Raw genomic sequence first — 23,881 nt, forward strand, 5'->3', positions numbered from 1 at the left:
TATTAAAGATACAGAAAAATAAGGGGGAAAACAGTTAAAACGTGAAATGTAAAATGTTAAGTAAGGCTTTCATTTCAACACCATCCCTTGTTCCCTCTCCCTGTAGCTGGAGTGAGTTTTTAGAAGGAACTTCCCCCTGTTCTCACCCCCTCCATATTTGACAGTCTCTTTGATAGTAGAAAAGATGGTAATAACTGTTCTTTTGGGGAAAAGAGAAGAAGTTAGTTGAGATGGGCTGCAGCTATAACTGTTGCTATTGTTAAAGTCCAATCCTGTTTCCTAAAAGACAAGACAAAAACATACACACACAACGGGAAAGAAAAGAACAGCAAAGAGAGAATATGCAGCCTCTGTTTCTAGTGTTGATTTTCACTTGAAGCCTGGAAGAACACGTGCACAGCACACAGTCTTATTAGCTACTCTGAAATCTGGCAAATTTGTACCAGCATCGATCTATTTAGGGCATTACATTTTGCTGCCTTTCTGATCTCAGGCTTTCAGCAGTGTTGCAAAATATACAGTCTTGGCAGCCTAATCGAGACTCTTATAGAAAGGCAAATAGGAGAGGGATAGGAAAAAGAAGAAATAAGGTGAGGAAGAAAATGGACACGTGGCAGGAGTGACAGAGAAACAAAGTTTCACATCCCAGGTGATGTTTGGGATTTAGCCAAAGCCAGTTGAGTGGCAGTGTCATCTGAGTCCTCTCTCTGGCCCCGTCTGGTCAGTACATTTCTCAGGATTATAACATGAAGGTCCAAGGCCCCAGGAGAAGGTGGGGGTAACAGCCATGATGATGAGACTTGCTCCTTCCCCTTCTCTTGTCTTTCAGTCAGCCAGAGCACCCCTATGTTTTGCCTCCACCTGTCCTTATTTCCTCATCCCCAAAGTGTCTTTTTAAGGACCCCAAAAGGAAGTGATGAGTAGAATAGCCCGCTTCCTCACTATTTTGTCCACCAATTAGATGTCATTTCCGACACACTGATTTTGAGTCACTGATTTCTGGTCCCACACTTCTCTTGTTTACTAGGCATGATTTTAACACAGTCCTTGAATTATATCAGTAGGCTTTTTTGTTTGGATTAACCTAGTCTTTTTGTCTCCCTTTTGCACCTTTTCTCCACATTCATTGTTATAGGTTATTGTGACATTTTATGAACTTCAACTCACTTTTCATAGTTGAGCTCACAATTAGGGTAAATTTGAAGACCCAGTTATTACACAAGGCCCCTTGATTCTGGAATTTACTCCCTCCTCTGGTCTGGGATAGCTCAGTATAGTCTACAAAAAAAAAAAAAAAAAAAATCCCACCTTTTCACCTGAGTTCTTTGAGAAGAGAGGGGGTTGAAGTTTGTGGGGCCGTGTCAGGGCTTTATTTCATTATGTATTTATTCATGTGTGTCTCTGATTATAATCTCTATGATTTATAAGGGCATTCATCTGTAATTGTTTATTTATTATAAATTGGATTTTGGCCAAAATGTTCAAACCTGACTGCCAGAAGTAAGACTCCTAAAATTCCATAGTTAGGCACCTAAATATACATTTGGTCTTATTTTCAGAATTGCTAAGCATCTACATATCCCACTGAAGCCAGTAGGAGCTGCAGAAACTCAATATCGTTGAAATTCATGACATTTATATATAGAAACCTAAATATGGATTGAGGAGCCTAACTTAAGGCACCCCGATTTGAAATTTTTGACCACATGTATTTGTAAATGAATTTGTCTAGAATTTAAGCTAGGCACAAAAATAAAATAAATCTTATTTAGTTAGGAAAAGTGAAGACTGAGGGGGGACATGATAACAGTCTTCAAGTATGTAAATGGAAAAAATTGGGTTTGTTTAGTCTGGAAAAGAGAAGACTGATAGAAGGGGACATGATAACAGTTTTCAAGTACATAAAAGGTTATTACAAGGAGGAGGAAGAAAAATTGTTTTTCTTAACCTCTGAGGATAGGACAAGAAGCAATGGGCTTAAATTGCAGTGAGGGATGTTTAGGTTGGACATTAGGAAAAACTTCCTAACTGTCAAGAGTGGTTAAGCACTGGAATAAATTGCCTGCGGAGGTGGTGGGATCACCATCATTGGAGATTGTCTAACCTGCTCTTAAAAAACACTTGTCAGGAATAGTCTGGATCAGTGGTTCTCAAAGCCGGTCTTCCGCTTGTTCAGGGAAAGCCCCTGGCGGGCCGGACCGGTTTGTTTACCTGCCGCGTCCCTTGGCCCGCGCCGCAGCCCCCAGTGGCCTGGAGTGGCGAACCGCGGCCAGTGGGAGCCGCGATCGGCCGAATCTGCGGACGCGGCAGGTAAACAAACCGGTCCGGCCCGCCAGGGGCTTTCCCTGAACAAGCGGAAGACCGGCTTTGAGAACCACTGGTCTAGGTAATACTTAGTCCTGCCATGAGTGCAGGGGACTGGACTAGATGACCTCTCTAGGTCCCTTCCAGCTCTGTGATTCTATGAGAGCTACATCTTGTGTTACCAACCCATGTTACAAGGGTGGTTTCACAGCTGGAAGGAAAACAGGCCAATGAAAATGAAGGCAAACTAAAAAAAAGAATACACTATAGTAAAGGTTTCAGAGGAACAGCCGTGTTAGTCTGTATTCGCAAAAAGAAAAGGAGTACTTGTGGCACCTTAGAGACTAACCAATTTATTTGAGCATGAGCTTTCGTGAGCTACAGCTCACTTCATCAGATTCATAGTAAAGAGTGCAGAGGAAAAAGGGACAGAAGAGAAGGACACACAGGGAATGGGTATCTCAATGATTGATTGGTTGATTAGATGATTGATTGTTAAAGACATTCAGGTGACAGAGGGAACAATTTTTGATTAAATTCATTGTAAATACAAAAAGTAAATATATGGCAGAGCAACAGTTTAGGGACAGGAAGCAATCACCATTATATCCATCTGTAGGGTGAACACAGAAAGACAGAATTAAACACCTGAGTTGGAATTGGGCCAGGATACCAGAGCCTGAAAAAATAAAAGCAACTCTATCATCCTGTATGAAATAAAGACTGGAACATAAAGAAAAACCCATCCACCCTTTGGAACTCCCTGCCCAACCTAAACAAGAGTACACCAGGTTTGTTTGCCTCTGCACATTTTGATGACACATATCCTCCACTCTGACTGCTCTGGTCCTAGGAGCAACAAGATATTGAAATGTGTAAGAATTCTGCTTTCCAAAGCAGGATTGTTGTCAGTGTCAGCAGCCCCAGTCAGGAAGTGTGGAGGGATCGTATGGCATGTATTGCAAATTAAGGCAACAGTTGGACCTAATTATTTAATCCTTGACAAAGCATTCCTTTATAATTAAAGGCACAAAATGTATTTAATACTTACTATTACTGTAAATACTTTCCCCTTTCTGGAGGAAATCTTGTCCGAAGTATCTTGCCATCATGAATGTTCCATCAAAACAACAAAGCTGTTCTTAGTGATACAGTTTAATTACAATTCAGTCTCATCTTAAAACCTATATTTCTTTTCTGCTTTACCTTTCTCCTTCTGCTACTGCTTTTATAATTCTCTATTATTTTCTATAATTGTTTTCTCCTATTTATATGGTTTAACTGTAACTCCAGTATATAATTCTGAACCTGAATTTTGTGGTATGTGTGCAATAAAGATCTCTGTAAAGTTAATTATTCTTCAGTAAAATATTTATAAAAAGTTTACTTTTCTAGACATCTGTTACACATACTAGATCAATATCTGCCTTCACTGACTCTTTTGTATTCTCTGCTAGGTACTTATTAAGAGTACATGAGTTGTCAGTGAAGGCAGAATTTGGTCTTGCGCTCTCAAAATGTGGGGTACTACTATGTTTCCACTATGTAACCTGATACATATGATTTTATTAATAGTTTCTAGAATGGATTAAAATACTAATGTGTTAATTTTACCTGTGGTTGAGTATAACCTTAAAGCTGTAGCTCTGAATGCTGCCTCTGTATCTGGTTATAGATGCAGATAAGTGCTTAGTGGGATTTTCAAATGCACATTGGCACTCTACCGCACTCCAGAATAAGACTTGTCAGTCTTGTAACTCAACTGTTCAGAGATAAGCTTAACTGGTAACTCTTTTCCTTACCAGCCAATACACTGAAGAGCTAAAATTTAGCTCTGGTTTCTTTAATTTTGAATGGTAGGAAAGCACCATTTTCTTGTTAATAGAAGTTGACATTGTACCTTTTCCTATTTATTTTTCTGTTTCTAATTAAATATGAACACCGCTGAGAAGGACTTAGCTAGCAGTAGGGTTAAATAGCAAGGATGCACAAAAGAGAGCTTTTACAGATTAGAGAGAGATTTTCATTTATTCAACATTCTTCATACAATAAGAATGATGATTAACCCCTTCCCAGTCAGAAATTCGGATTCCTAGGAAGCCCTGATAGAAAATGAAAGTTTTATTAAATCAGCCTGAAAGAATATCTAAGGTCAAGGCTGCTGTGGGGGAGGAGGAGGAGAATGATGAGGGAGCAGAGCAAAAAGGGCAGTTTGCCCTTAGTCGTCCCCCCCTCCCAAGAGGGCCCCCAAAATAATGAAAGGTAGGAGCTGGATCAGGGATACCACTCCAACTAACAGTGGGACCAGAGCTCCAGGAGAGGCAGGACCAGGTGTGGCCTCCCAGCTGTCCGCAGGGCAGCTTTCCCCCATCCCCACAGGGAAGGTAGCAACCCTACAGGCCTGGGCCCTCCCCTCTTTTTAAACTCTTTTGTCTCAATGGTAATAGTTTTTAGAAGGGTGAGGGCCTCAATTTAAGATTTTGCCCAGGGCCCCCAAAACCTCTGTGCAACCCTATCTAAGTTTGGGTGCATTTTGAGAGTCTTACAACAATAGCTGTGAAACAAAAACTGATGGACTTCACAATTTCTTCTCGCTTGTTTGGAATGGTAACTTTCTGAGGCTCAGACTGTTGAAAGAAGACAAAGGAGTGGTGATTTCAAACAAGAATTTGTAATTGTTCCTAAATGGTAGATGCTGCAAATGTTTGGTTCTGTTTTAAAATAATTTTCAGCATTCTTGTGACTGTATATTACCGCAGTGATCAAGGAACAAAGCTACCAGTATCAAACTTAAGTTAAGTAAACACCTTAATGCCAATGTGTAAGGTGGCTGAAGACGTCAAACAAGTGTGTAGTCATGCTGTCTGATTCCGTTCTAATACCAATGAACACACAAGCTCAAAGATTTAAGAAAAAGATATGTACTGCTATTCATCACAGGCTTTTTTTGGATGTGATAGGGGCTGTGTAACTAATCAGAATGTGGTATGTTTCTTTCTTTCAGATTTACCACTGGATTATAGATTTACCCGATTTTCCTCAAATAGCTTGGAAACTGCTGGTTACTATCCGAAACCTCCGAGGGTATTACTATCAAATGGTGAGCCAGTGACTACAAAATAGATCATATCCCCCTTTTTCCTCACATACCCTTGTAGTCCTTAACTAACTGCTGTCAGATGCTAATTGGTGAAAATACCATGCAATGCTCCATAAAATCAAGTGATGAATTAAAAAATGGACCCACATGCAGACTTGTGTTTTACTATAGTACAACTGGAACAGAGGAGCACTGAGTACTTATCTATACATCTTCCTACCAAGCTACCTCTCAGAAGTGCATTGAAACTAATTCATCCCAAATTACATGCTAAATTCACACCATTTTGAAGGACACTGTCTACATTCCCTATTTAAGGCCACAGCAACCTCCACTGCTACAGCAGTGTGTGAGAGAGCTGATTAAGGAGGGCATAAAAATAGGACAACACACAGTATCAAATGCTGTTTAGGATTATATTTACAGTTAAAGTTACCTTATGTATAAGTTACATTTTATCTTTACATAAGTCCCCCCATTATCACAGTACCTGAGTGATATAATACAATCTGTAATACATTTATTGTCTCAACACCCCTGGGAGGGAAGGCAGTGCTATTTTCCCCATTTACAGATGGGGAACTGAGGCACAGCAATACTAAGGTGTAAATTTTTAAGGTATTTAGGTATTGCTCTGCTCAGTGTTGCAAGCCTACATGATTTAAGAGCCTAAGTTTTATTTTCAAAGGTGACTTAGGCACTTAGCCTAAATTCCATTGACTTTCAATGAGAATTAGTCTCCTAAGTCACTTAGGGCATGTCTATGCTGCAGTTAGACACCTGCAGCTGCCCTGTGCCAACTGATCAGGCTCTCGGGGCTCAGGCTAAAGACCTGTTTAATTGTAGTGCAGACATTCAGGCTCAGGCTGCGGTCCAAGCTCTGGGACCCTCCCACCGCACAGGGCCCAGATCCCAGCCTCCAGCCCAATCCTGAACATGTACACAGCAATTAAACAGCCCCTTAGTGTGAGCCTGAGTCAGCTTGCATGGGCCAGCAGTGGGTTTTTAATTGCAGTGTAGACATACCCTTTTGACCAGATTTTTAAAGGTATTTAGGCATCTAAAGATGCAGATAGGTGCCTAGTGGGATTTTTAAATGCACATTGGCACCTAACTCCCATTTATCTCAAAAGCAACCAGTATAGATTATACCAGTTCCCCTAATGAAATAAGCCGCCCCAGCAATAGGATTTGTTTGCTAGTATAACTGCATTTATACTAGAGGTTTTGCCAGTATAACTGTGTTGGTCATGGGTGTAATTTTTTTCACACTCCTAATGGATATAACCATGCTGGCAAAACTTTTAAATGCAGGCCGGGTGCTAGGCTAGCCACTGGACCATCCATCTCAGTCCAGAGTAACTAGTTGATAAGAGTGAAGTTACTCCAAATTTACCCTGGTTTAATAGACCAGAATTTGGCCATTTATTTCAAAAGCAACATGTCTGACTATCTATAACTCCCAGGCACAAGGCAGTAGCAGAATATCAGATAAACTTCCTTAGAGGACTGGATGGCTATTTCAATTAGCAATAATCTTTCACTTCTAGACTTCCGGTTTGAAACAAACAACTGTCGTTGTTATCTTATGTCTGCCTGACGGTCTACATGAAATAAATTAGTAGCTTGACTCCAGTTCACTGCATGATCGCATTCCCACAGGGTAGGACAGTTCATATGCAGAAGTCAGAACACAAAAAGAAGCACTAAATCTTTGTTACACAAAAATCAGCCTGAACTATCTTGTTTCTATAACATAGAGACATTTGTTTTAAATTTATCGACTCCAGTGTACCCACAAGATACCTGCGCCTTTTCAGTTGGCTGTGTGCTTAGCACTGGTGGGTTACCGCAAGTCATACCTATAAAGAAAAGAAACAAAAAAAGTTTAAAAAATACAGAAAACAAGAAATGTATCCCTTACAGGAAATATCGGTTATAACTAAAAGTGGGATAAGAGAGTTCTGGTCTCTAAAAGTGCCCTGCTGCTCCCTGTAACCTATAAGCTAAAAAGCTAGCAAGGCTGGGATTTTACTCGTTTCTCTTTAGCACCTAATAATCCCAGTAAAGGGAAGAACAATGATGTTCAGTCTTCTTCCCCCACTCCCCCTCCAAGGGGTCAGATTTTCAGATGCTGTAAACTGGCATAGTTCCTTTGCGTTGAGAATCTGGCCCCAAGTCTACAAAATGTCTGTATTAAGTAGAGATGGACTCAAGATAAAATCTCAGATTCAGAACTATGTGATTGTTTGAAATCCAAATCTGGATCCAGATACTGATTTTGCAAATGATTTCTAATTTTATGGGCCAAACCAATATGCTAGCACCTTCAAGCTTTCTATGTTCTGATTTGAATTTTGTTGCATGGTTCCCTCTCTTGGGTTTTAAGTGTATAGAGTTATAATCCTTAAAACAATCATTGGGTCTCAGTGTCTCAACGGATAAGTAGTATCTCCTCATCTAGAAAATAGTATGTGCCACATTCCAAACAACCTAAGTGTAGACTTTACCCTAAGAAACACACACTTCTATGCAAATGTGGACTTGTTTAGAAAGAGAGGTAGTGGTGGCTAATGATGAAGACTGTCAACACCCATTCACCCTTGCCTCCTGCTGGAGATGAGCAGATGTACACAATAGCAGAAGCAGTGGTGAAACAACAGAGAGTTGCTGCTGAGTATGGCTTCAGCTGTGGTTACATGGAGAAAAGAGAGAGCACCATACTGCCTTCAGGGCTAATGGTCTGGGAATGGGAAGGAAATACTCTGAGCAGATGAACCTTGGGAAGGACAAGGGAAGCTCTGGAGAATAGAGAATTCTTGAGGGAGTGATATGTGAGATGGGGAGAAGAGAGTCATTGGACCCAGGGATGCACTTCGGAGAATTTCTCTTCTATTACAGGGTTTTTTGTTAACCTATAACTTGTCTAATTTCTGTGGAATCCAGTTTGAAAGAATACTGCAGAATGTTCTTAAATGCAGTGTCCACATTACTGTCCTCAGTATCTGCACGTGGACCCCAGGGCGATATGTTTTAATAGCTAATTAAAATTAATAAAAGTATCTGGTTGTATAAACTTGAAAGTAACAGCTTTGCTAAATAAAACCTCTGTCAACCTTTGTTTTGGTATAAACCATGTCCATTTGAATTTTAAAATAAAGACAATTTATTTCTGAACAATTTTCTCAGAATTCACGGTACTTGATAACCTAGCAACAACAAAAGAAAGATGAAATCGTTAAAAAAAGTGCAAGTCAATTTAAATGCTACAACCCTAACATGGCACAAATTGTCATGCTCAAAATGAATATCTGGATGAGTCAGTGACCAAAGCCCAGTGGCCACCAATGCAAAATAATACCTAGGAGAAGTCAGTTTTAACTTCATAAATGGAACCCACTCATTATTGCTTATTGAATTAAGACTTGTTTCTGGAAACTAAAGTTTTATCGGAGAAAACCTTTCAAATCCCTAGTCACTAAAATGTATTCAGATAAACATTTTAGCTGGCTTGCTCCTCGTTTGCTTTTCCCCCACGTCCATTCCTGGGCACAACAGATTCTTTGGTTGTTGAGAGCTCCTGAGTTCCCCAGCTATAGAGTTTGCCCTGCAACTTGAGTGGGGAAGCATGCCCTAAGGAAGCAGCATCCAGACCAACTCCTAGGGGAATTTCCAGGGGCAGAGCCTGTGGCCCAAATGCTCAATTGCAAGCGTATAAATCTAGAATTTAGCAATGCAAGTCAAAGCTGAAATTGACCCATCACCTCTGCCTAGCCCATCTCTTATACTTGGGGATTGGGCTATGGGCTATGATGTGATGGGACTATAGCATATGATCAGGGTCTGTCCATGTCCCAGTGGTGTTGGGTTTCTATCCATTGATGAACATGTTGCATAGTCCAAAGATGTATTTCTAGCTAATAGCTCAAAAACTGGGGAACCAGGAGGTGAGTCTTAATCAGGCTGATAGTACTACCTCTCCATTGCATTCAGGGAGAAATGGACGAGAGAAACGTTAATCTTTTCACCTTGACCACATAACGTTGCTCCTTATTTGTAATAAAATTTAAAGGAACTCTGTTCTGACTTCTAGTCTCTGGTCCTGGCACAGGCTGAATCAGCCCAGCCTACAGCCACTTTACCCACCATGTAATCATTGGCTAAGACTAGGTCACCAGTTAATGAGATGGCAGTAATTCAAAGTGATTAGCCTGCCTTTTCCGTCGGGAAACAGCACTTCTTCTATAAGCAATGTCATAAAGAAACCCCGGCTCTTCTTTCTAGGAGTTCTAATCTCAGGGACCCTGAAACTAGCACAGGGGATGATAACTTCCCGCTGAGCTATAAAAAAATAATAAGGAGAAAAGGAGCTTCCACGGCTGGTCTTTTCGTGAAGTTTCTCTCCACCCTGGGAATGCAGTTACATGTCCTGGGTTTTATAAAACTGTTAGCCAATTTGTACCCCTTGTACCACCAACAGGGAGAGAGGACTTTACCTTCATCACCACACCCTTATTCAAAAAGCACTTAACCATAATGTGCAGTATCTTTGCAAACAATAATGTGTAAATTAAATAGTGTTGCTTTACATTTCATAGGTTTCAGATTAAATAATGTGTCAAAACACATGAGATTAAAAGAACAAAGTTAGTAAAGAGATGCCAGCAATCAGAGCCGAACTGTTTCCCACCCTGAACATCAATATTGAACTGTCACCACATAGGAGAGGAATGCAGTAAGTGTAAATATACTTCTTCTGTGCATAGTTTATATGTTCTGCAGTATCTTGTATTTAATGAGTTTCATTCATATCACTTTTTAAAAAGAAGGAGTTAACCTCTTGTACAGAAAAGGAAATAGACTACAAAATACAACATAGCAGCTATTGCTTTGACATGAAGATGCTGTTTCCCTAGGCAAGGAATCCTTATTTACAGAAGTACTCCAAAGTGCAGTGCTTTGGAAATTGCATATGTTGGCGAAGTTTGCGTAAAAGCAGTGGCTCAAGGCAGCCAGCTACTACTCAGTCCTACAGAAGGAACAGTATGGTGTTAATATTAAAATAGCTTTGCTCACTTGGCAGATTAAATGCCTTATTTTTTCAACCAGGATAATCTACTTATTATACACATATTTGGGGGAAGCTTGTATTTCATTTTAACTCCATTGGCATTAAGAACTGAAAGGAGAATAGATCAGGATGTCTACAGCTAGCTGGCCCCCACCTTTCTCCACCCCCTTTTCAGCGCTCAGAAAAGAGATTGGAGAAAAAACTCAAGGTGGAAGTTGGAATGAATCTGCAAAATTGTTATCTTGAACTGTCACCCACAGGTAAGCAACCCAGGCAAATTGTGAAAAATGTTTAGGGGTGCCGGAAGGATGTGAGAGTGATAGTCACGGACATTGAGGCCTTCTCTTTCCTGCAGAACAGCTACAGACAAGCTGCAGCTGTGCGGGCTTCTCTGTGCACCGTGCCAATGTGCCTCACATCTAACCTAGGGGGATAACTTCTAGGAAGGGAAGTACACTACGTGTTATTAAGGCCCATCCAGTCCTTACCCTCTCTCTGTGTAGACTGCCAGTTATTTTGGTGTGTTTGGTGTGAGAACTTCAGGAGGACCACTCTCTGCCAACCTGAGCTGGATCTGACCTGCACACGTAAGGGTCAGAGGCTCTACATTCTGTTACCAATCCCTGGAGCCATCCAGATGCCTGTAATAAACTGCTTTTCTGAGTAAGTGGAACATCTGAAGGCAGATCTGAGACTTCAGTGAACCACAGGAAAAATCCATGTAAACACAGAGGTTTGTATTTTATGTCCCTCTAATGCAGGAAGCAAATATTGCTTTTATTTTCATTTAGCATAAACAGTCTAAATAAATAGGAATAGTGATTAAAAACAGGATCATGAAAAATAAGTTGAAATCCAGGAAGTTAGACAGACTCTGGTATTGCCATTATAAAACTTGCCATTGTACAGTTTAATTGCTTCTTTATAGCACAGGCTGAGGAATCCTCCATGCATAGCTCCAGGTATTAAAGCAAGCAATACTGCCAGCATGCCTGATCATTTGCATGAGTTTATGGCAGAGGTCTGAGGGAAATCTGTTGAGGATATGGTGGGTACCCATGGCATTTCTTTGACAAGAACCGCAAGCCACAAAGATTTCAGAGTTGACCAGATGTTATTGTTCACATAGAGGCTAACATCTGAAGCTGTATCAGCACTATAACAAAGCTATTTTAATCAGAACTACCCGGGAGATCCCACCTGCTTCCTGCTCACCCTCGCAAAGTTCATACATGGTTTTCTCTAATGCTGTTGTGACACAGTTTAAAATACTTGTTGTGGGGATAAAAGCCACTTCAAAACGATGCTATGGTTTTGGTCCACTTGTCCAAATTAGAGGGTGGAACACACAAAATGGCAATGGCACAAATGGAGATACAAATTATAAACGTTGTATACAATTCTCAGCTGATCTGACCAGACCAGATTCTATCAGGCAGTCAGAAAGTTACTTATTTTGGAGGTTAGCACTGATATTCATCTCTATACAGAACAGTGACATTGACTTTTTCTCCTAATAAGTTAAAGTACAAAGTAACCAATCATGAAATAGTTTATCCTCGCCAGAGAGGAAAAAAATTAGGTGCCTATGCCAAAGCTTCTATGGATGAGATTTTCAAAAGCATCTATGTGATTTAGGAATGGACTTCCAATAGGACATGTTCTCCTAAATCACTAGTGCAATTCAGGATATTCCACCCTTCATGCCTAACAAAATTATAGTAAAATTTTCAGAGGTGTTTTTAAAAATCTAAGAAAAGCTTCCTTTCATCAGCTATTATGAATACAATGAGTGGTTCATGTACCAGTCTCTGCACCAGTCCTGACGGTATCCTCTAACTCTTCTCTTGCTGTGCCTCAAAATTATAATTGAGAGCTGGAGTTTCCACCCACTATTGCTTTACTGTAGCGTAACCTGAGCCAGTATGCAGAACCATGCACAGCATTCAAAATGAGCCATCATAGGTGAGAGCAAACAGCAAATCAGATTAACACTAGTTCAAAACTGCATGGGCATTTTTGCTATGTGGGCAGAGACATTTTATCACAGAATACGGAGATGATAAACCCTCTTTAAGTTATATTGGGCAGATCACACCGAGAATACGGCAGCCAGATTCCAGGGCAGCAGCCAGATCAGCTACAGCAGTGATGGAGGGAGCTAACCAGGCTGATGTGGCCCAGATCACTCATACCATGGGCAACCACATAGGGCAGTGGCCCCCATCACCTGAGAACCCAGAGACTGCAGCAGCATTGGGAAAGATCATACCTTCACCATCTACAGAGCAGCCTCCTGTGTCATTGTGCGTGTGCCCTGCTCACTGCTGGAAAATGGAATGGAAGCATGGCTTAGCAAGTGGGCAACCATTTAAAAGTGACTGAGGATTGAGGGCCAACAACAGATAACACTGGTGGGCAGGGGGATGGCTTTTATATATTTTGGTTTAAATAATTAAGACAATGTATGCCTATCATAATCCTGCTCACTTTGAGGGTGTGTTTTGCCTCTTTTCCCCAAGCTTTTGTTCTGCCTTTTACAGACCACATGCTTTTGGGGAAGGGTCTTCCTCTGTATATGGAAAGTACCTAGCACACTGTGGACCCTACTGTCACCACGCCTCAATGAGGCACAGTGAGAGTGCCAAATTCAGAACAAACTGCTGAGAAATAGGTTATTCTATCATTAGATTATACTAAGCCAGGAACAAAAGTGAACTTCTGTCTCACCGCACTGGTTAAAAATAAGTCAAAAATGCAGTCTCCTTCGGCATTCCAGCCCTTGGCTCACCACCCAGAAACTGGACTATATGATAAATGGTTGCTGAAAACCAATTTAATCAGATATAGGGTCCTTCCGATCCCAAGAGATCAGCCACTTAGCCAGGTCAATATATAACTCAGATCTTACCCAATAATCATATTGATGCCAATCCTTTAGTAACTAAAAACTAAAGGTTTAATGATAAAAGAAAAGACGCAGCATTATAAATGGTTAATAGATCATATACATACAAGTGATTTTGCAGTGTTCGTAGATCAGAATCATAGAAGTGATGGAATAAACTGCTTGCTTGCAAAAGTCTCTGTGTAACTTACCCAAGCATATTGGGGATCATCAGTCCTTGTTCAAAGCTTCCTTGTTAGAAATCCAGTCCTGAGAAATAAAGACAAAATGGACCTATCTCGGGGGTTCTTTTATATTGTTTGCCACGTGCATGGAATTTTACTGTCTCAAATGACATTCACAACCTCTGTTTGTGGAAAGTTACTGGCCCAAGATGGACTCCAGGGTCACATGAACATATCACAGGTCCTTACATGGTTTGATGAGTCATAGGGGCAACTATTGCCCATATTCTTGCTGAGGCGTCCACCGGAAGGCTTATTGGCTTGGATGAGTTTCTTCTATGGCCCATAGTTAGAGTGGTGTCCTTAATTGGCCATCAACACATAGTTTTCTGTCCTTGATGTAAATCTATCTGGTGGGTGTCACCCAGGAATACAACACATGAAATGTTCCCTTTAATTTTTTTCATCTATGTGAAGAATAAATTTTGTTATGTGCACCGAGGTATGTGTGGCTGTGCACCACTAGTAGAAACCAAAAACCTAGATATAATGTATATTTTTTAAAAGTTACCATAGGGCTAATTACTCCAGCCAGGACAGGTTAGGCATTTTAGAACTCACTACTCAAAGAATTAAACTTAAGTGTAAGAGAAATAAAATTATTCAGGCTGTCGATTAATTGCAGTTAACTCAAACTATTAACTAAAAAAATAATTGTGATTAAAAAAATTAATCGCGATTAATCGCACTTATACCAATAGACTACCAATTGAAATTTATTAAATATTTTTGGATATTTTTCTACATTTTCAATATTGCTTTCAATTACAACACAGAATACAAAGTGCACAGTGCTCACTTTCTATTATTATTTTTTATTACAAATATATCCACTGTAAAAATGATAAACAAAAGAAATAGTATTTTTCAATTCACCTCATACAACTAACACAAGGGGCACATGAACACACGCTGCCGGATGTGCACCCTCTGCTCATCAACTGGGCGGCACTTGAATATCTCCTGGGTGGCCACCCAGCCATGCCGCTTTCAGAGAACAGAGAACACATGTCTAAGATACAAGTCCCAGGCCAATATCCAGTACTTGAGATACAGACACTATCCACGGATTTAACCAGGTTACTCATATTTGATATACTGTAACTTTACCATTGACTCCTTACATAATATGCTTTGTACAAGATTTGTTGCAATTGCATAATAGTGGTAATATCAACTATATAAATGGTCATATTCCATCAGACAGCATCACACCTACCACCTTATCAATACTAAATAGTCATGATATCACTATGAGAAGATTATGACTTCAGATACAGAGTAAACAGCAAGACCAAACACATTTGCCAGAACACAGCCTCTTTTCATTCACATATTCCCTATAATATAAATAAATAGAGAGAAATACAGGAAGTATAGAGCATGTATTATTTCCTAAGTGGGCATCTTTCAGATATTTGCATGAAGCATCAGCAGTTCTGTAGCTGAACAGTCAACGTCCATCATGTCAAATACATCCAGAAGGTAGGTGGATTCCACTGTCATGTTCTGTGAAAAGGAGGGTATGTGAACATCTGAATTTTCAAGATGTTGCAGTGAGGCTTTCACTTTGTAAACATCTTGGAAATTCAGGGCAAGAGAAAGTGATGGCTAAATGGGAGCACTGATTAATGTTAGCTTGTAAAGTTTGCCTGAGTGTGAGTGCGGTTTCCACTTCCCGGTGGAAGATAGTGTACCCAGTGAAAGACATCATAGTTTGGGTGGGGGGAGAGAAAGTTGAGGGCATAGTTTAAAAAATAAGGTATGATCAAGTTGTGCTAGTGTGGGAAGCCATACACAGATCAGTTCTGTGCTGTAGCAGGAAATGTTCTCCCTGTGAAGCTAGGGGGAAACCCTAGAGTAATGCTTGTAAGCAGAAACGGTGCACTTTACGGTTTCAAGTACAGACCAATCCCAAGAGAAGGAGGGAGAAAGAAACAGGAGAGCAGGCACAAGAGAGTTAAGTGCTGCAACAGCTGTCATACAGGGAAACAAGGAGCAGATTAAGGCTAAATGTAGGCGTGGTCCACGATAATATAAAAGGTTTCAGAGTGGCAGCCATGTTAGTCTGTATTTGCAAAAAGAAAAGGAGGACTTGTGGCACCTTAGAGACTAACAAATTTATCTGAGTATAAGCTTTCATGAGCTACAGCTCACTTCATCGTTTTTTTCCACTGAATGCATCCAATGAAGTGAGCTGTAGCTCATAAAAACTTATACTCAGATAAATTGGTTAGTCTCTAAGGTGCCACAAGTCCTCACTTTTATATTACCAAAAAGAACAGAAATTACCTTGATGACCAATATTTTCTTGAGAAGGACACACATTGTGGATCAAAGCAGCACCAGCACCTGACCACTTACAGTGACTGTGTTGAGCACAGGAGGAAAAAGTCACTAGCAAGTGTTCAGATGGCTTGACCAGAGGCGGCGAGTTGTATGGGCCCATGGTGCCCGGGCTCCAGCAAACTCAGGGCCCATGGGACCCGGCTCCACCAAGGCTCGGGGCCGGGTCTCTCCCCCGAGCCTCCCTGCCTCTCTGGGCAGTGGGTGGCTGTCCCCTGCAGCTCCGTGCTGCGCTCCCTACCTGGCTGCTGCTGGCTACAAGGGAGTGGCACCGAGGGCAAGATGTGGCGGCATGGCAACCTCCCCCCTCCTTGGCAGGCATCTCTGAGTTGACTCTGTGGCCAGGGGGATGTGGGGGCTTATCCTGGCTGGATGTCCTGAGCAGCAGCCTGGGGGGCTTAGGTAAGAGGGCTGGGGGGAGTCCTCCTCTCTGGCTCCCTGCCCCAGCTCCAGGGCAGCCTGTCTGCTGAACCCCAAACTCCTCATCCCTGGTCCAGTCCGATGCCCCGCACCCCTTCCTGCACCCCAACCCTCTGTCCCAGCCCTGAGCTTGCACCCAGCACCCAAACCACCTCCCAGAGCCCACACCCAGCACCCAAGCCCCCTCCCATACCCCCTCCTGCACCTCAACCATCTGTCCCAGCCCAGAGCCTGCACCCAGCATCCAAGCTCCCTTCCAGAGCCTGTACCCCTCCTGCACCCCAACTCCCTCCCAGAGCCTGCACTTCACACCCCCTCTTGCACCCCAACCCCATGCCCTGCACCCAAACTCCAGCCCAGAGTCCACACCCCTCCTGCACCCAAACTTCCTCCCAGACCCTGCACCGCAAACCCCGTCCTGCACCCAAACTCCCTCCCAGAGCCTTAGGCAGATCGCGGGGGCGGGGAACTTGGACCCGTTCTGGGCACCACCAAAAATTATACAAACCTGCCGCCCCTGGGCTTAACCATGCCTTGACAGAACTTTGAGAAACTGGCAGGATGCAGATTAGCTGATTCACCCGCACTCTTCCTGTAGCTTGAAGCCTTTTCAGGGGTTTGTGTCAAACGGCTGTGCTGAGGGCATGATGCGCTACTGTGCCCACTTTACCATTGCTCCACGTATGGACAAGAGGGCCTCCACGGCACCCTGCCCTCACTCAGCAGCTTTTTCACTTTCCAGTGACTGAGCTTGCTGATGTTGCAGTTTCCTCCTTCACGCCGAAATCTGCTGCAGTTTATCTTTACATCTGACTTACTACCTATCTGCGGGCCTTAGCTTAAACCATCTGAGAGAACAAGCAGGAAGAAAAAGAGGGAAACAAAGCCGAGAAGTGGCTCAATTTACACAAAAAGAAGAACCAACGGGAAAGGTTTCTAGTGTTTCCTCTTCCAGCTAACAGCCACTATGGAATAGGGCAACAAGAGGCTAAGCTAGGAGAAGAGTTTGAAGAGTGTGTGAGACAGAGAAGATGGAGAAAGGTAAGTGATTATTTATTTATTTTCATGTATGCGTTTTTACAGCTCCAGTGGTGTGCCTGCAATCTACAGAGTAATAAAAATCCAGGGGCTCGGTCCTCTTATGTGGGATGGCTGCTTTGTGTCACACTGCTAGTGAGATCTGGCCTTAACCAGTCCTGGGAAGATCACCTCAAGCTCCTACAGAGACTCAAACATTACTCATCCTCCTTCTACTGACCTAGCATGGGAAAGGGGGTCTGACCAAGATGCCCCTAATAAGGCTGAGGATTAGAATAGCTTGCTGTAAATTAGAGCAGCCTTCAGGTTGTGCTAACACAATGCAGAGGGAATAGCCTATGCACATTAGCACCAGGATCAGGGCAGTGTAAAGGTGACCTTTAAGCTGGCTTTACCTCCCTCCCTCTGATTGCCTTCAGGTTGTGCTAACACAATGCAGAGGGAATAGCCTATTCACATTAGCACCAGGATCAGGGCAGTGTAAAGGTGACCTTTAAGCCGGCTTTACCTCCCTCCCTCTGATTTGCACTCTACAATTTGGTTGCAAAAAAAGCTCTGGCCCAGTGTCCCTTCCTGACAGGATTTAGCAATATGAGTTAAGATATTATAAGGAATGATCACACCTATGAAAGGGAAGGAGGAGGAAGTACAAGGGTTACAGCATAAAGATATACAGTTGCTTTGGTTACTTAATGTGAGTATCTGGAGGCTTTTGTACCTTTCTATTTTATTTTTCAATATTGTTCATAGGCCTCATGGTAGACGTGCTTTAAGCTGAAAGTGGAGCCCACGCAACTCACATCAGGAAGGGGGTTCCAGGCAGAGGAAGGTACTTGGAAGAAGACACAAATAGTAGAAAGAATCAAAAGGCCTGGGTAGTTGTATGGCATGGGCAGCAGCAATAACACGTGTAACAGGGTGACTTGCCCTTGGGCAGGAGGGCCTGGGGCTAAGCCAACCCTCATTACAGAACAAGCCCCATCTCTCAGGAATCAGGGCCTTCCTGTGAAAAAAGAACCAGGTTTAAGTGCTGACGGGGTCCAGGTGGGGGAAAGAGCTGGAGGGAAGAGTCTGTAAGGATCAACAAGGCTCTTTCAGGACCCTGGCTCAGCAGAGGAGAATCAGAGCAGGAAAGGCAGCTGCCAGCATGAAGGAAAGCTCTCCAGGCAGGGAGGCTTTGGAGGGACCTTGGGTAACCGGAGAAGAGACTTGGAGACCCAGAGACAAGGTAGGAAATGGCTCAAGGAAAACTTCAATATGGGTAAAGGGTCTGACCTAGCTGGGCAGTACAGGGCCCTCGGCTGGAACCCACTGTTCAATACAGTTTTGTTTTCTACAATATCGTTTATGGAAGTGGTATCTCAAAATGTATTAAATTTCAATAGGACCTTTCCAAATGTAAACTAGAACAACATAACCGGAGGGGGAGAGAAATAATGACATATTCCAATGAAATTTGAAAGTAGAGGGGGAGATGGGTGATGCAGAGAGATTCAGAAAGTCTGTCAGAGGTGACAGGAGCCACGCCGAGGAGGACACCTGCACTGAGCATGGTGAGAATGTGTCAAATCTCAGAGAAGAGGCCAGTGCTGGCAAAGGGGAGTCAAAGGAGACATGGCTCAGATTCTGAGCTGTTCTCTGCGGTGCAGCCCCTGGCTGAGGGAAGTAGGAAAGCAGCTGTGAGCTGTCTTTTTATCTCTTCAAGTCTGGAGATAGCTGGAGACTAGACTGGCTCCCAGTGAAGAGTAACCCTAGAGGCTTCTCTAATTTTTTCCTACTTCAGCAGCTCACTAGCCATCCAGCAGCCCAGAATACTGCAATGGTTCTCTGGCTACTCATTCACCAAACTGCCCCTCTGTCACATTCCGGGATGCAATCCAGAGCAGTTGCGTCACTGCCTGCCCTGCAGCCTTGAGTGCCTCAAAGTGCTTTACTAGTGTAGCTTCTAACCTGGGCAAACAGCCCGCCAGTATGAAGGTCCCACTCGGAATGTCTGTGTATAGCTGCAGCCCTGGTCCAACAACTCTGACCCCAGCAGCCTGTCAGTAATTCTTCACCAGTCTGACTTCCACCAACCTTGGTTACTACTTGCAGGGTGACCCCAATTCACTCCCTGTCCCGAATTTCCCCCAAAATGTGTGTTCTGCACTGTCCAGCCTTCTCCTGGGCAGTTCAGAGATTAAAGGTCCATTGCCTTGTAAAGGGTCAATATTCAAAGTTTGCTTCTTTAACTGGAGTTACCCAAAGAGTTCAGTTTAAACACTGCACTGGGTTGGTTTAGATTAAAAGTAAAACAAGTTAATTAACAAAAGAAGATAGGATTTTAAGTTGAATTCAAATATAAGGCATTAAAGTCGAAAATGGTTACAAAAGAAATAAAATGCTTTATAGTAGCTAAACTTAATGAGCTAGAATTGGTTCAAGGTAAAATCCTTACTATAGTTTCCCAACAGCAAGGCTGACCAAATTCTCAGGTCAGGATCCCCGTCCCCCTCCCCCAAGACCAAATGGCGGGTTCCTTTGTCTTCTTAGGTGTGTGTGTGAAAAAGAGAGATCTTAGGGTTTTCTGCCCCTTTCCTTTATATTCCAGATACCCTTTGAAGTGAATTCTTTTGAGGGTTACCCTCAAAGCAAAGTTTATTCAAACAGCAAAAAAGGTGATATGGAGTCTGGTGATGAAGGATGCTTCATGTCCTTTCTTCTCATCTGTGTTTGCAGAAATGTAAATTTGCTTTGTCTCCTGCCATCTCCTCTCCCTGCTGTCTCGAAGACCCTGTTTACTACTGTGATACAGCATGGCTAGAAGGCAGCAGGAGAGTGATATAGGAGAGATATGTAAGTCCCAGGATGAGGAGAAGCCTTATTCCCTGTAGAGGGAAGAAAGGTTTCTATAGATTAATTAAAAGCACCTGAAGCCAATTAGAGCACCTGAAGCCAGTCACCTGTTAAAAACCCCCTGCTTCAATCAGCCAGGGAAAGGAGTTGGAGCAGAGTGCAGTTTGGATGAGTTGAAGTAGAGGAGAGTTTGGAGAAGTGCCGTGGCTGGCTAGAAGACCAAGACCCTTGGTAAAGCAAAACCAGGCTTGTGCAGAGAGAGGGCAGGAAGCCCATAAGCTGAAGAGCAGGAGAGGGAAGTAGCCCAGGGGAAGGAAGCATTAGTTCAAGTGGTTTGCTACTATCCCTAGGGCCTCTGGGCTGGAACCTGGAGTAGAGGGTGGGCCCGGGTCCCTCCCTTTCCATTATCCTTCTTTGGGTTACTAGTGGGACAGTAGATACCCTAGTTCAGGGGCAGGAAACTGCACCCTGAACCCTCCCTCCCAGAAGAGGAAGTGCGGGACCCATCATAATTGTGCCAGCAATTTGCCACACGTGGTGTTAGAGGTGGGATTTCCACACTGGGGACTTAAACTAGGGTTAGCCAAAACCATCCCGTCCCCAAGATGGACGACGTGGTCAAGGCTCTAATACAAGCCACTGCGGCCCAGCAGGAGGCTACCCGAATCCAAGCAACCGCCCAACAGGAGGCGACTCCGGTGCAGCAGGAGACTAATCGGCTGTTGATGAATCAGGCTGCCCAGGACTGAGCTCTGCTACAGGAGCTGGCAAACCAGATGAAGGCCCTTATGGAGCAGAACCACAATTGCGACAGAACCCGGACTATAGGGGCCAGCCACTGCCTACAGAAAATGACATGGGAGGATGATGTGGAGATTCCACCACCTCCCTAGTGAAAAACCTAGGTAACGCATTCCAGTGCTTCACCACCCTCCTAGTGAAAAAGTTTTTCCTAATATCCAAACTAAAATCCCTAATATCCAACCTCTTCATTGTGCTAATAGTGTTGTGAAATCCAACAGAGCTGCAGGACCTAAACAAATTTTTGTTTCCAGAAGTTAGCTAATCTTTTCAATACAGCAGCGAATCAGACTGCCCACTGTGCTGCTGGCCTGCACATGTGCATAGCAGTGTTTGACCTCAGCCCCCCCCCCCCCCCCCCCCGTGCGACCCGGGACACCTGCCCCGCAGTAGTGGAGGCCACTCAGCCCAGGGCCATGGGCAGCATGGCCTGTTCCTTCCTGGAAATTCAGCAGAAAGTTTACATTCATAGGTTGCTGAATCTTTTCCATATTAATGGCTGATATTTGGTATGTGCACTGCAAATCCTGCTCTGGGACTCTGTGACCTGTGGGGTGCCTGATGCCTGTAATCCCCATTCCCTGCTGTGTCCATTCTTTCCACAGCCCCCACACAACATGTCTGCATTCAGCCTGTGGCCCAGTAAGGACCACTCGCTTGGTGCACACCAAGTACAACAACTTCGACATCTACCTGAAATCCCGATGGATGTACGGATTCATTTGTTTCCTGCTGTACTTCAGCTGCAGCCTGTTTACCTCCATCCTCTGGGTGGCAGTCTCTCTATCTTGTTTTGCCTTCAGTACCTGGGCATCCAGATCTTTCTGCATTTCCAGTCCAAACTCTCCATTCTCCTCCTCTTGTTGGGGCGAAGGTGGGTGGACTTCAGCCTCATGAATGAACTGCTCATCTGTGGAATTCACTTGACCGTGCTGCTAGTGGGGGGGCTGGGCTGGTGTTTCATGGTGTTTGTGGATATGTAAATAAAGTGAGCACCTGTGGGCTCAAGAGGCAACTCTTACTCTACCCCCCCCCCCCCAAAATGAACAACCGGATTAAAATCAGCCTCAGAAACTACAGCTTTTTCATTTCTATAACAAGAATCCTAAGAAATACTTCACAGATTGTATGCAGTGATCACTGTCACTCAACCACTATTAAAAGGCAACCACCTTTGGTGGAGTTAAGCAATCATTCTTCCTCAAGCAACATCACAGAGTAGATTTCTCTGGAAGAATATCCTCTGGGAAAATGTAGGTAAACAGAATTTATTTATTCAGTTACCCTACCAGAATGTGGTCAGGACACAGTCTTTTCACATGCACAGTAAATGATGTGATCTTGATCCCAGTAGAAGAGCCTGAGAGTGATAAAATTTGTTCAGCCCTCCAGAGTGGAGAAATACTGGAGAATCTGCAACCAAACACAGCCTAAAGAAGCAAGACAACAATTCCAAAGTATTTATTTTATCCTCAATTTTATGATGAGCATATAGTACACAATACACACAATGCCAGGCAGGTCTGATTCAACTAAGATAGCACAGTTTCAGTCATACATTGGGGAACACATGTATAACTTGTAGTCCAAACACTGAATATGAGTTTTAAAAATGCCCTGTTTGAGTGGGCTTTTGGTTTGATTCTTTGTTGGCTAAGGGAGGTGGTTCTTGGTTTTGGATGAGAAATTCTACTTCACCCATACAGTATGGTGACTGGAGAGATGATATTCAATATGAATGGATTGAACTTTGCAGTTTAACATCTATGTTGTTAGGTGTCATCGATCAAATTGAAGTGATCAGAAATTCCATATGAATAACACAGTGTTGACATCTCACATTTTGGCTGCAATAAGTCAAATTGCTGTGATCCAGGAGTTGAATCTAGGTTTTTGTGGTGCTTCTGCTCCAGGACCCATCAGACTCTGGAATGTTATGGTGTAAGGGGGAAGGGCGGCCACACTTATTTTCTGCTGGTCCCATAGAATTGGGGAGTGAGGGCTAAATTTGGGAATGAGGGTTTGATCTAGTAGGAGCTGTGTGTTGGATCTGGGATTTTGTGGCATTCATGTATCAGAATGCAACAGGGTCCAGAATTTTTAGGTGCAGTAGGAGTGTAGACTTGTGTTAGAAGTTAGAGCCTGGAAGCCTAGGCCCAAAAACTGCCTGAATCAAGACAGAGACGGGAGCTGCATATGGGATTTCGCAAGGCTTAGGCTCCGGGGATTCCTGGGGGGACGTCTGGATGTGGTGGGGGGGGGGGGTCAGTAGGAGCAGCTAGACTTGTTCTCTGTGTGGACGGCGTAGTGTGGGGATTGGGTACAAGCAGCAGCAGCAGGAGCCCGGTAGATCCAAAGGAGCTGGCGTTGTAGCCCGTGCTGGCCCTGGGCACGGCATGTGCCTTGTTTGTGCTGCACCTCGCGGGGAGCGAAGCGCCCGGCAGGGCTCGGCAGGGGTGGGGTCGTGCTCTGCTCTCCAGCCGGGAGGGAGGATGTCCGGGCCCAGGCGGGGGGAAGGGGGTGGGCTCGGGGGCTCCCCAGGCGCTTCCCCTCCCCTCCCCCAGCTGCATTCGGTGACGTTGCGGTTTCCTCCCTCTGCTCTGGCGGCGCTCGGGTGTCCCGGCGGCGCCTCCACATCCCCGCTCCGCGCCCGGCTCCAGGCGCCTCCGTCCGCCCCGCCGCGGGGATGGCCCGGCCGACTCAATGAGTTGGGGGCGTCCGGAGCGGCTCCCCGTGCGGCTGCCGGGCGCTGCCGCCGCGCCGGGGCCGAGCTGAGGAGACTCGGGGGCGAGGTAAGGGGCGAAGGGGGGGGGTCGCTTCTCCCCAGTCCGGGA

General features: G+C 43.9%; 2 protein-coding genes and 1 pseudogene across 6 annotated transcripts in view; all 3 read left to right on the forward strand.

Annotated features, from left to right (window-relative positions):
* NT5DC1 (5'-nucleotidase domain containing 1) overlaps positions 1-13,660 on the forward strand; it is a 245,993-nt gene extending 232,333 nt beyond the window's left edge. Inside the window, exons 12-15 of one of the 4 annotated variants that reach the window (XM_048844736.2) lie at positions 5,309-5,404; positions 10,003-10,139; positions 10,979-11,208; positions 12,554-12,641. In XM_048844736.2, coding sequence (XP_048700693.1) covers positions 5,309-5,404; positions 10,003-10,055 — 149 coding nt within the window. In that variant the 3' untranslated portion in view covers positions 10,056-10,139; positions 10,979-11,208; positions 12,554-12,641. The other 3 variants (XM_048844734.2, XM_075126651.1, XM_048844737.2) reach the window with 3 other exon arrangements.
* A 3,442-nt stretch (positions 13,661-17,102) lies between these two features.
* The window catches only part of DSE (dermatan sulfate epimerase), a 67,731-nt gene continuing 60,952 nt past the window's right edge, over positions 17,103-23,881 (forward strand). The window contains exon 1 of one of the 2 annotated variants that reach the window (XM_048844728.2): positions 17,103-17,414. In XM_048844728.2, coding sequence (XP_048700685.2) covers positions 17,405-17,414 — 10 coding nt within the window. In that variant the 5' untranslated portion in view covers positions 17,103-17,404. Of the gene's footprint in view, positions 17,415-23,619; positions 23,840-23,881 lie in introns of those variants that run through there. The other variant, XM_048844729.2, reaches the window with a different exon arrangement.
* Positions 21,609-22,030, forward strand: LOC125634253 (transmembrane protein 250-like; annotated as a pseudogene).

This window comes from Caretta caretta, chromosome 3 (assembly GCF_965140235.1).
Source record: "Caretta caretta isolate rCarCar2 chromosome 3, rCarCar1.hap1, whole genome shotgun sequence".
Taxonomy (NCBI): Eukaryota; Metazoa; Chordata; order Testudines; family Cheloniidae; genus Caretta; species Caretta caretta.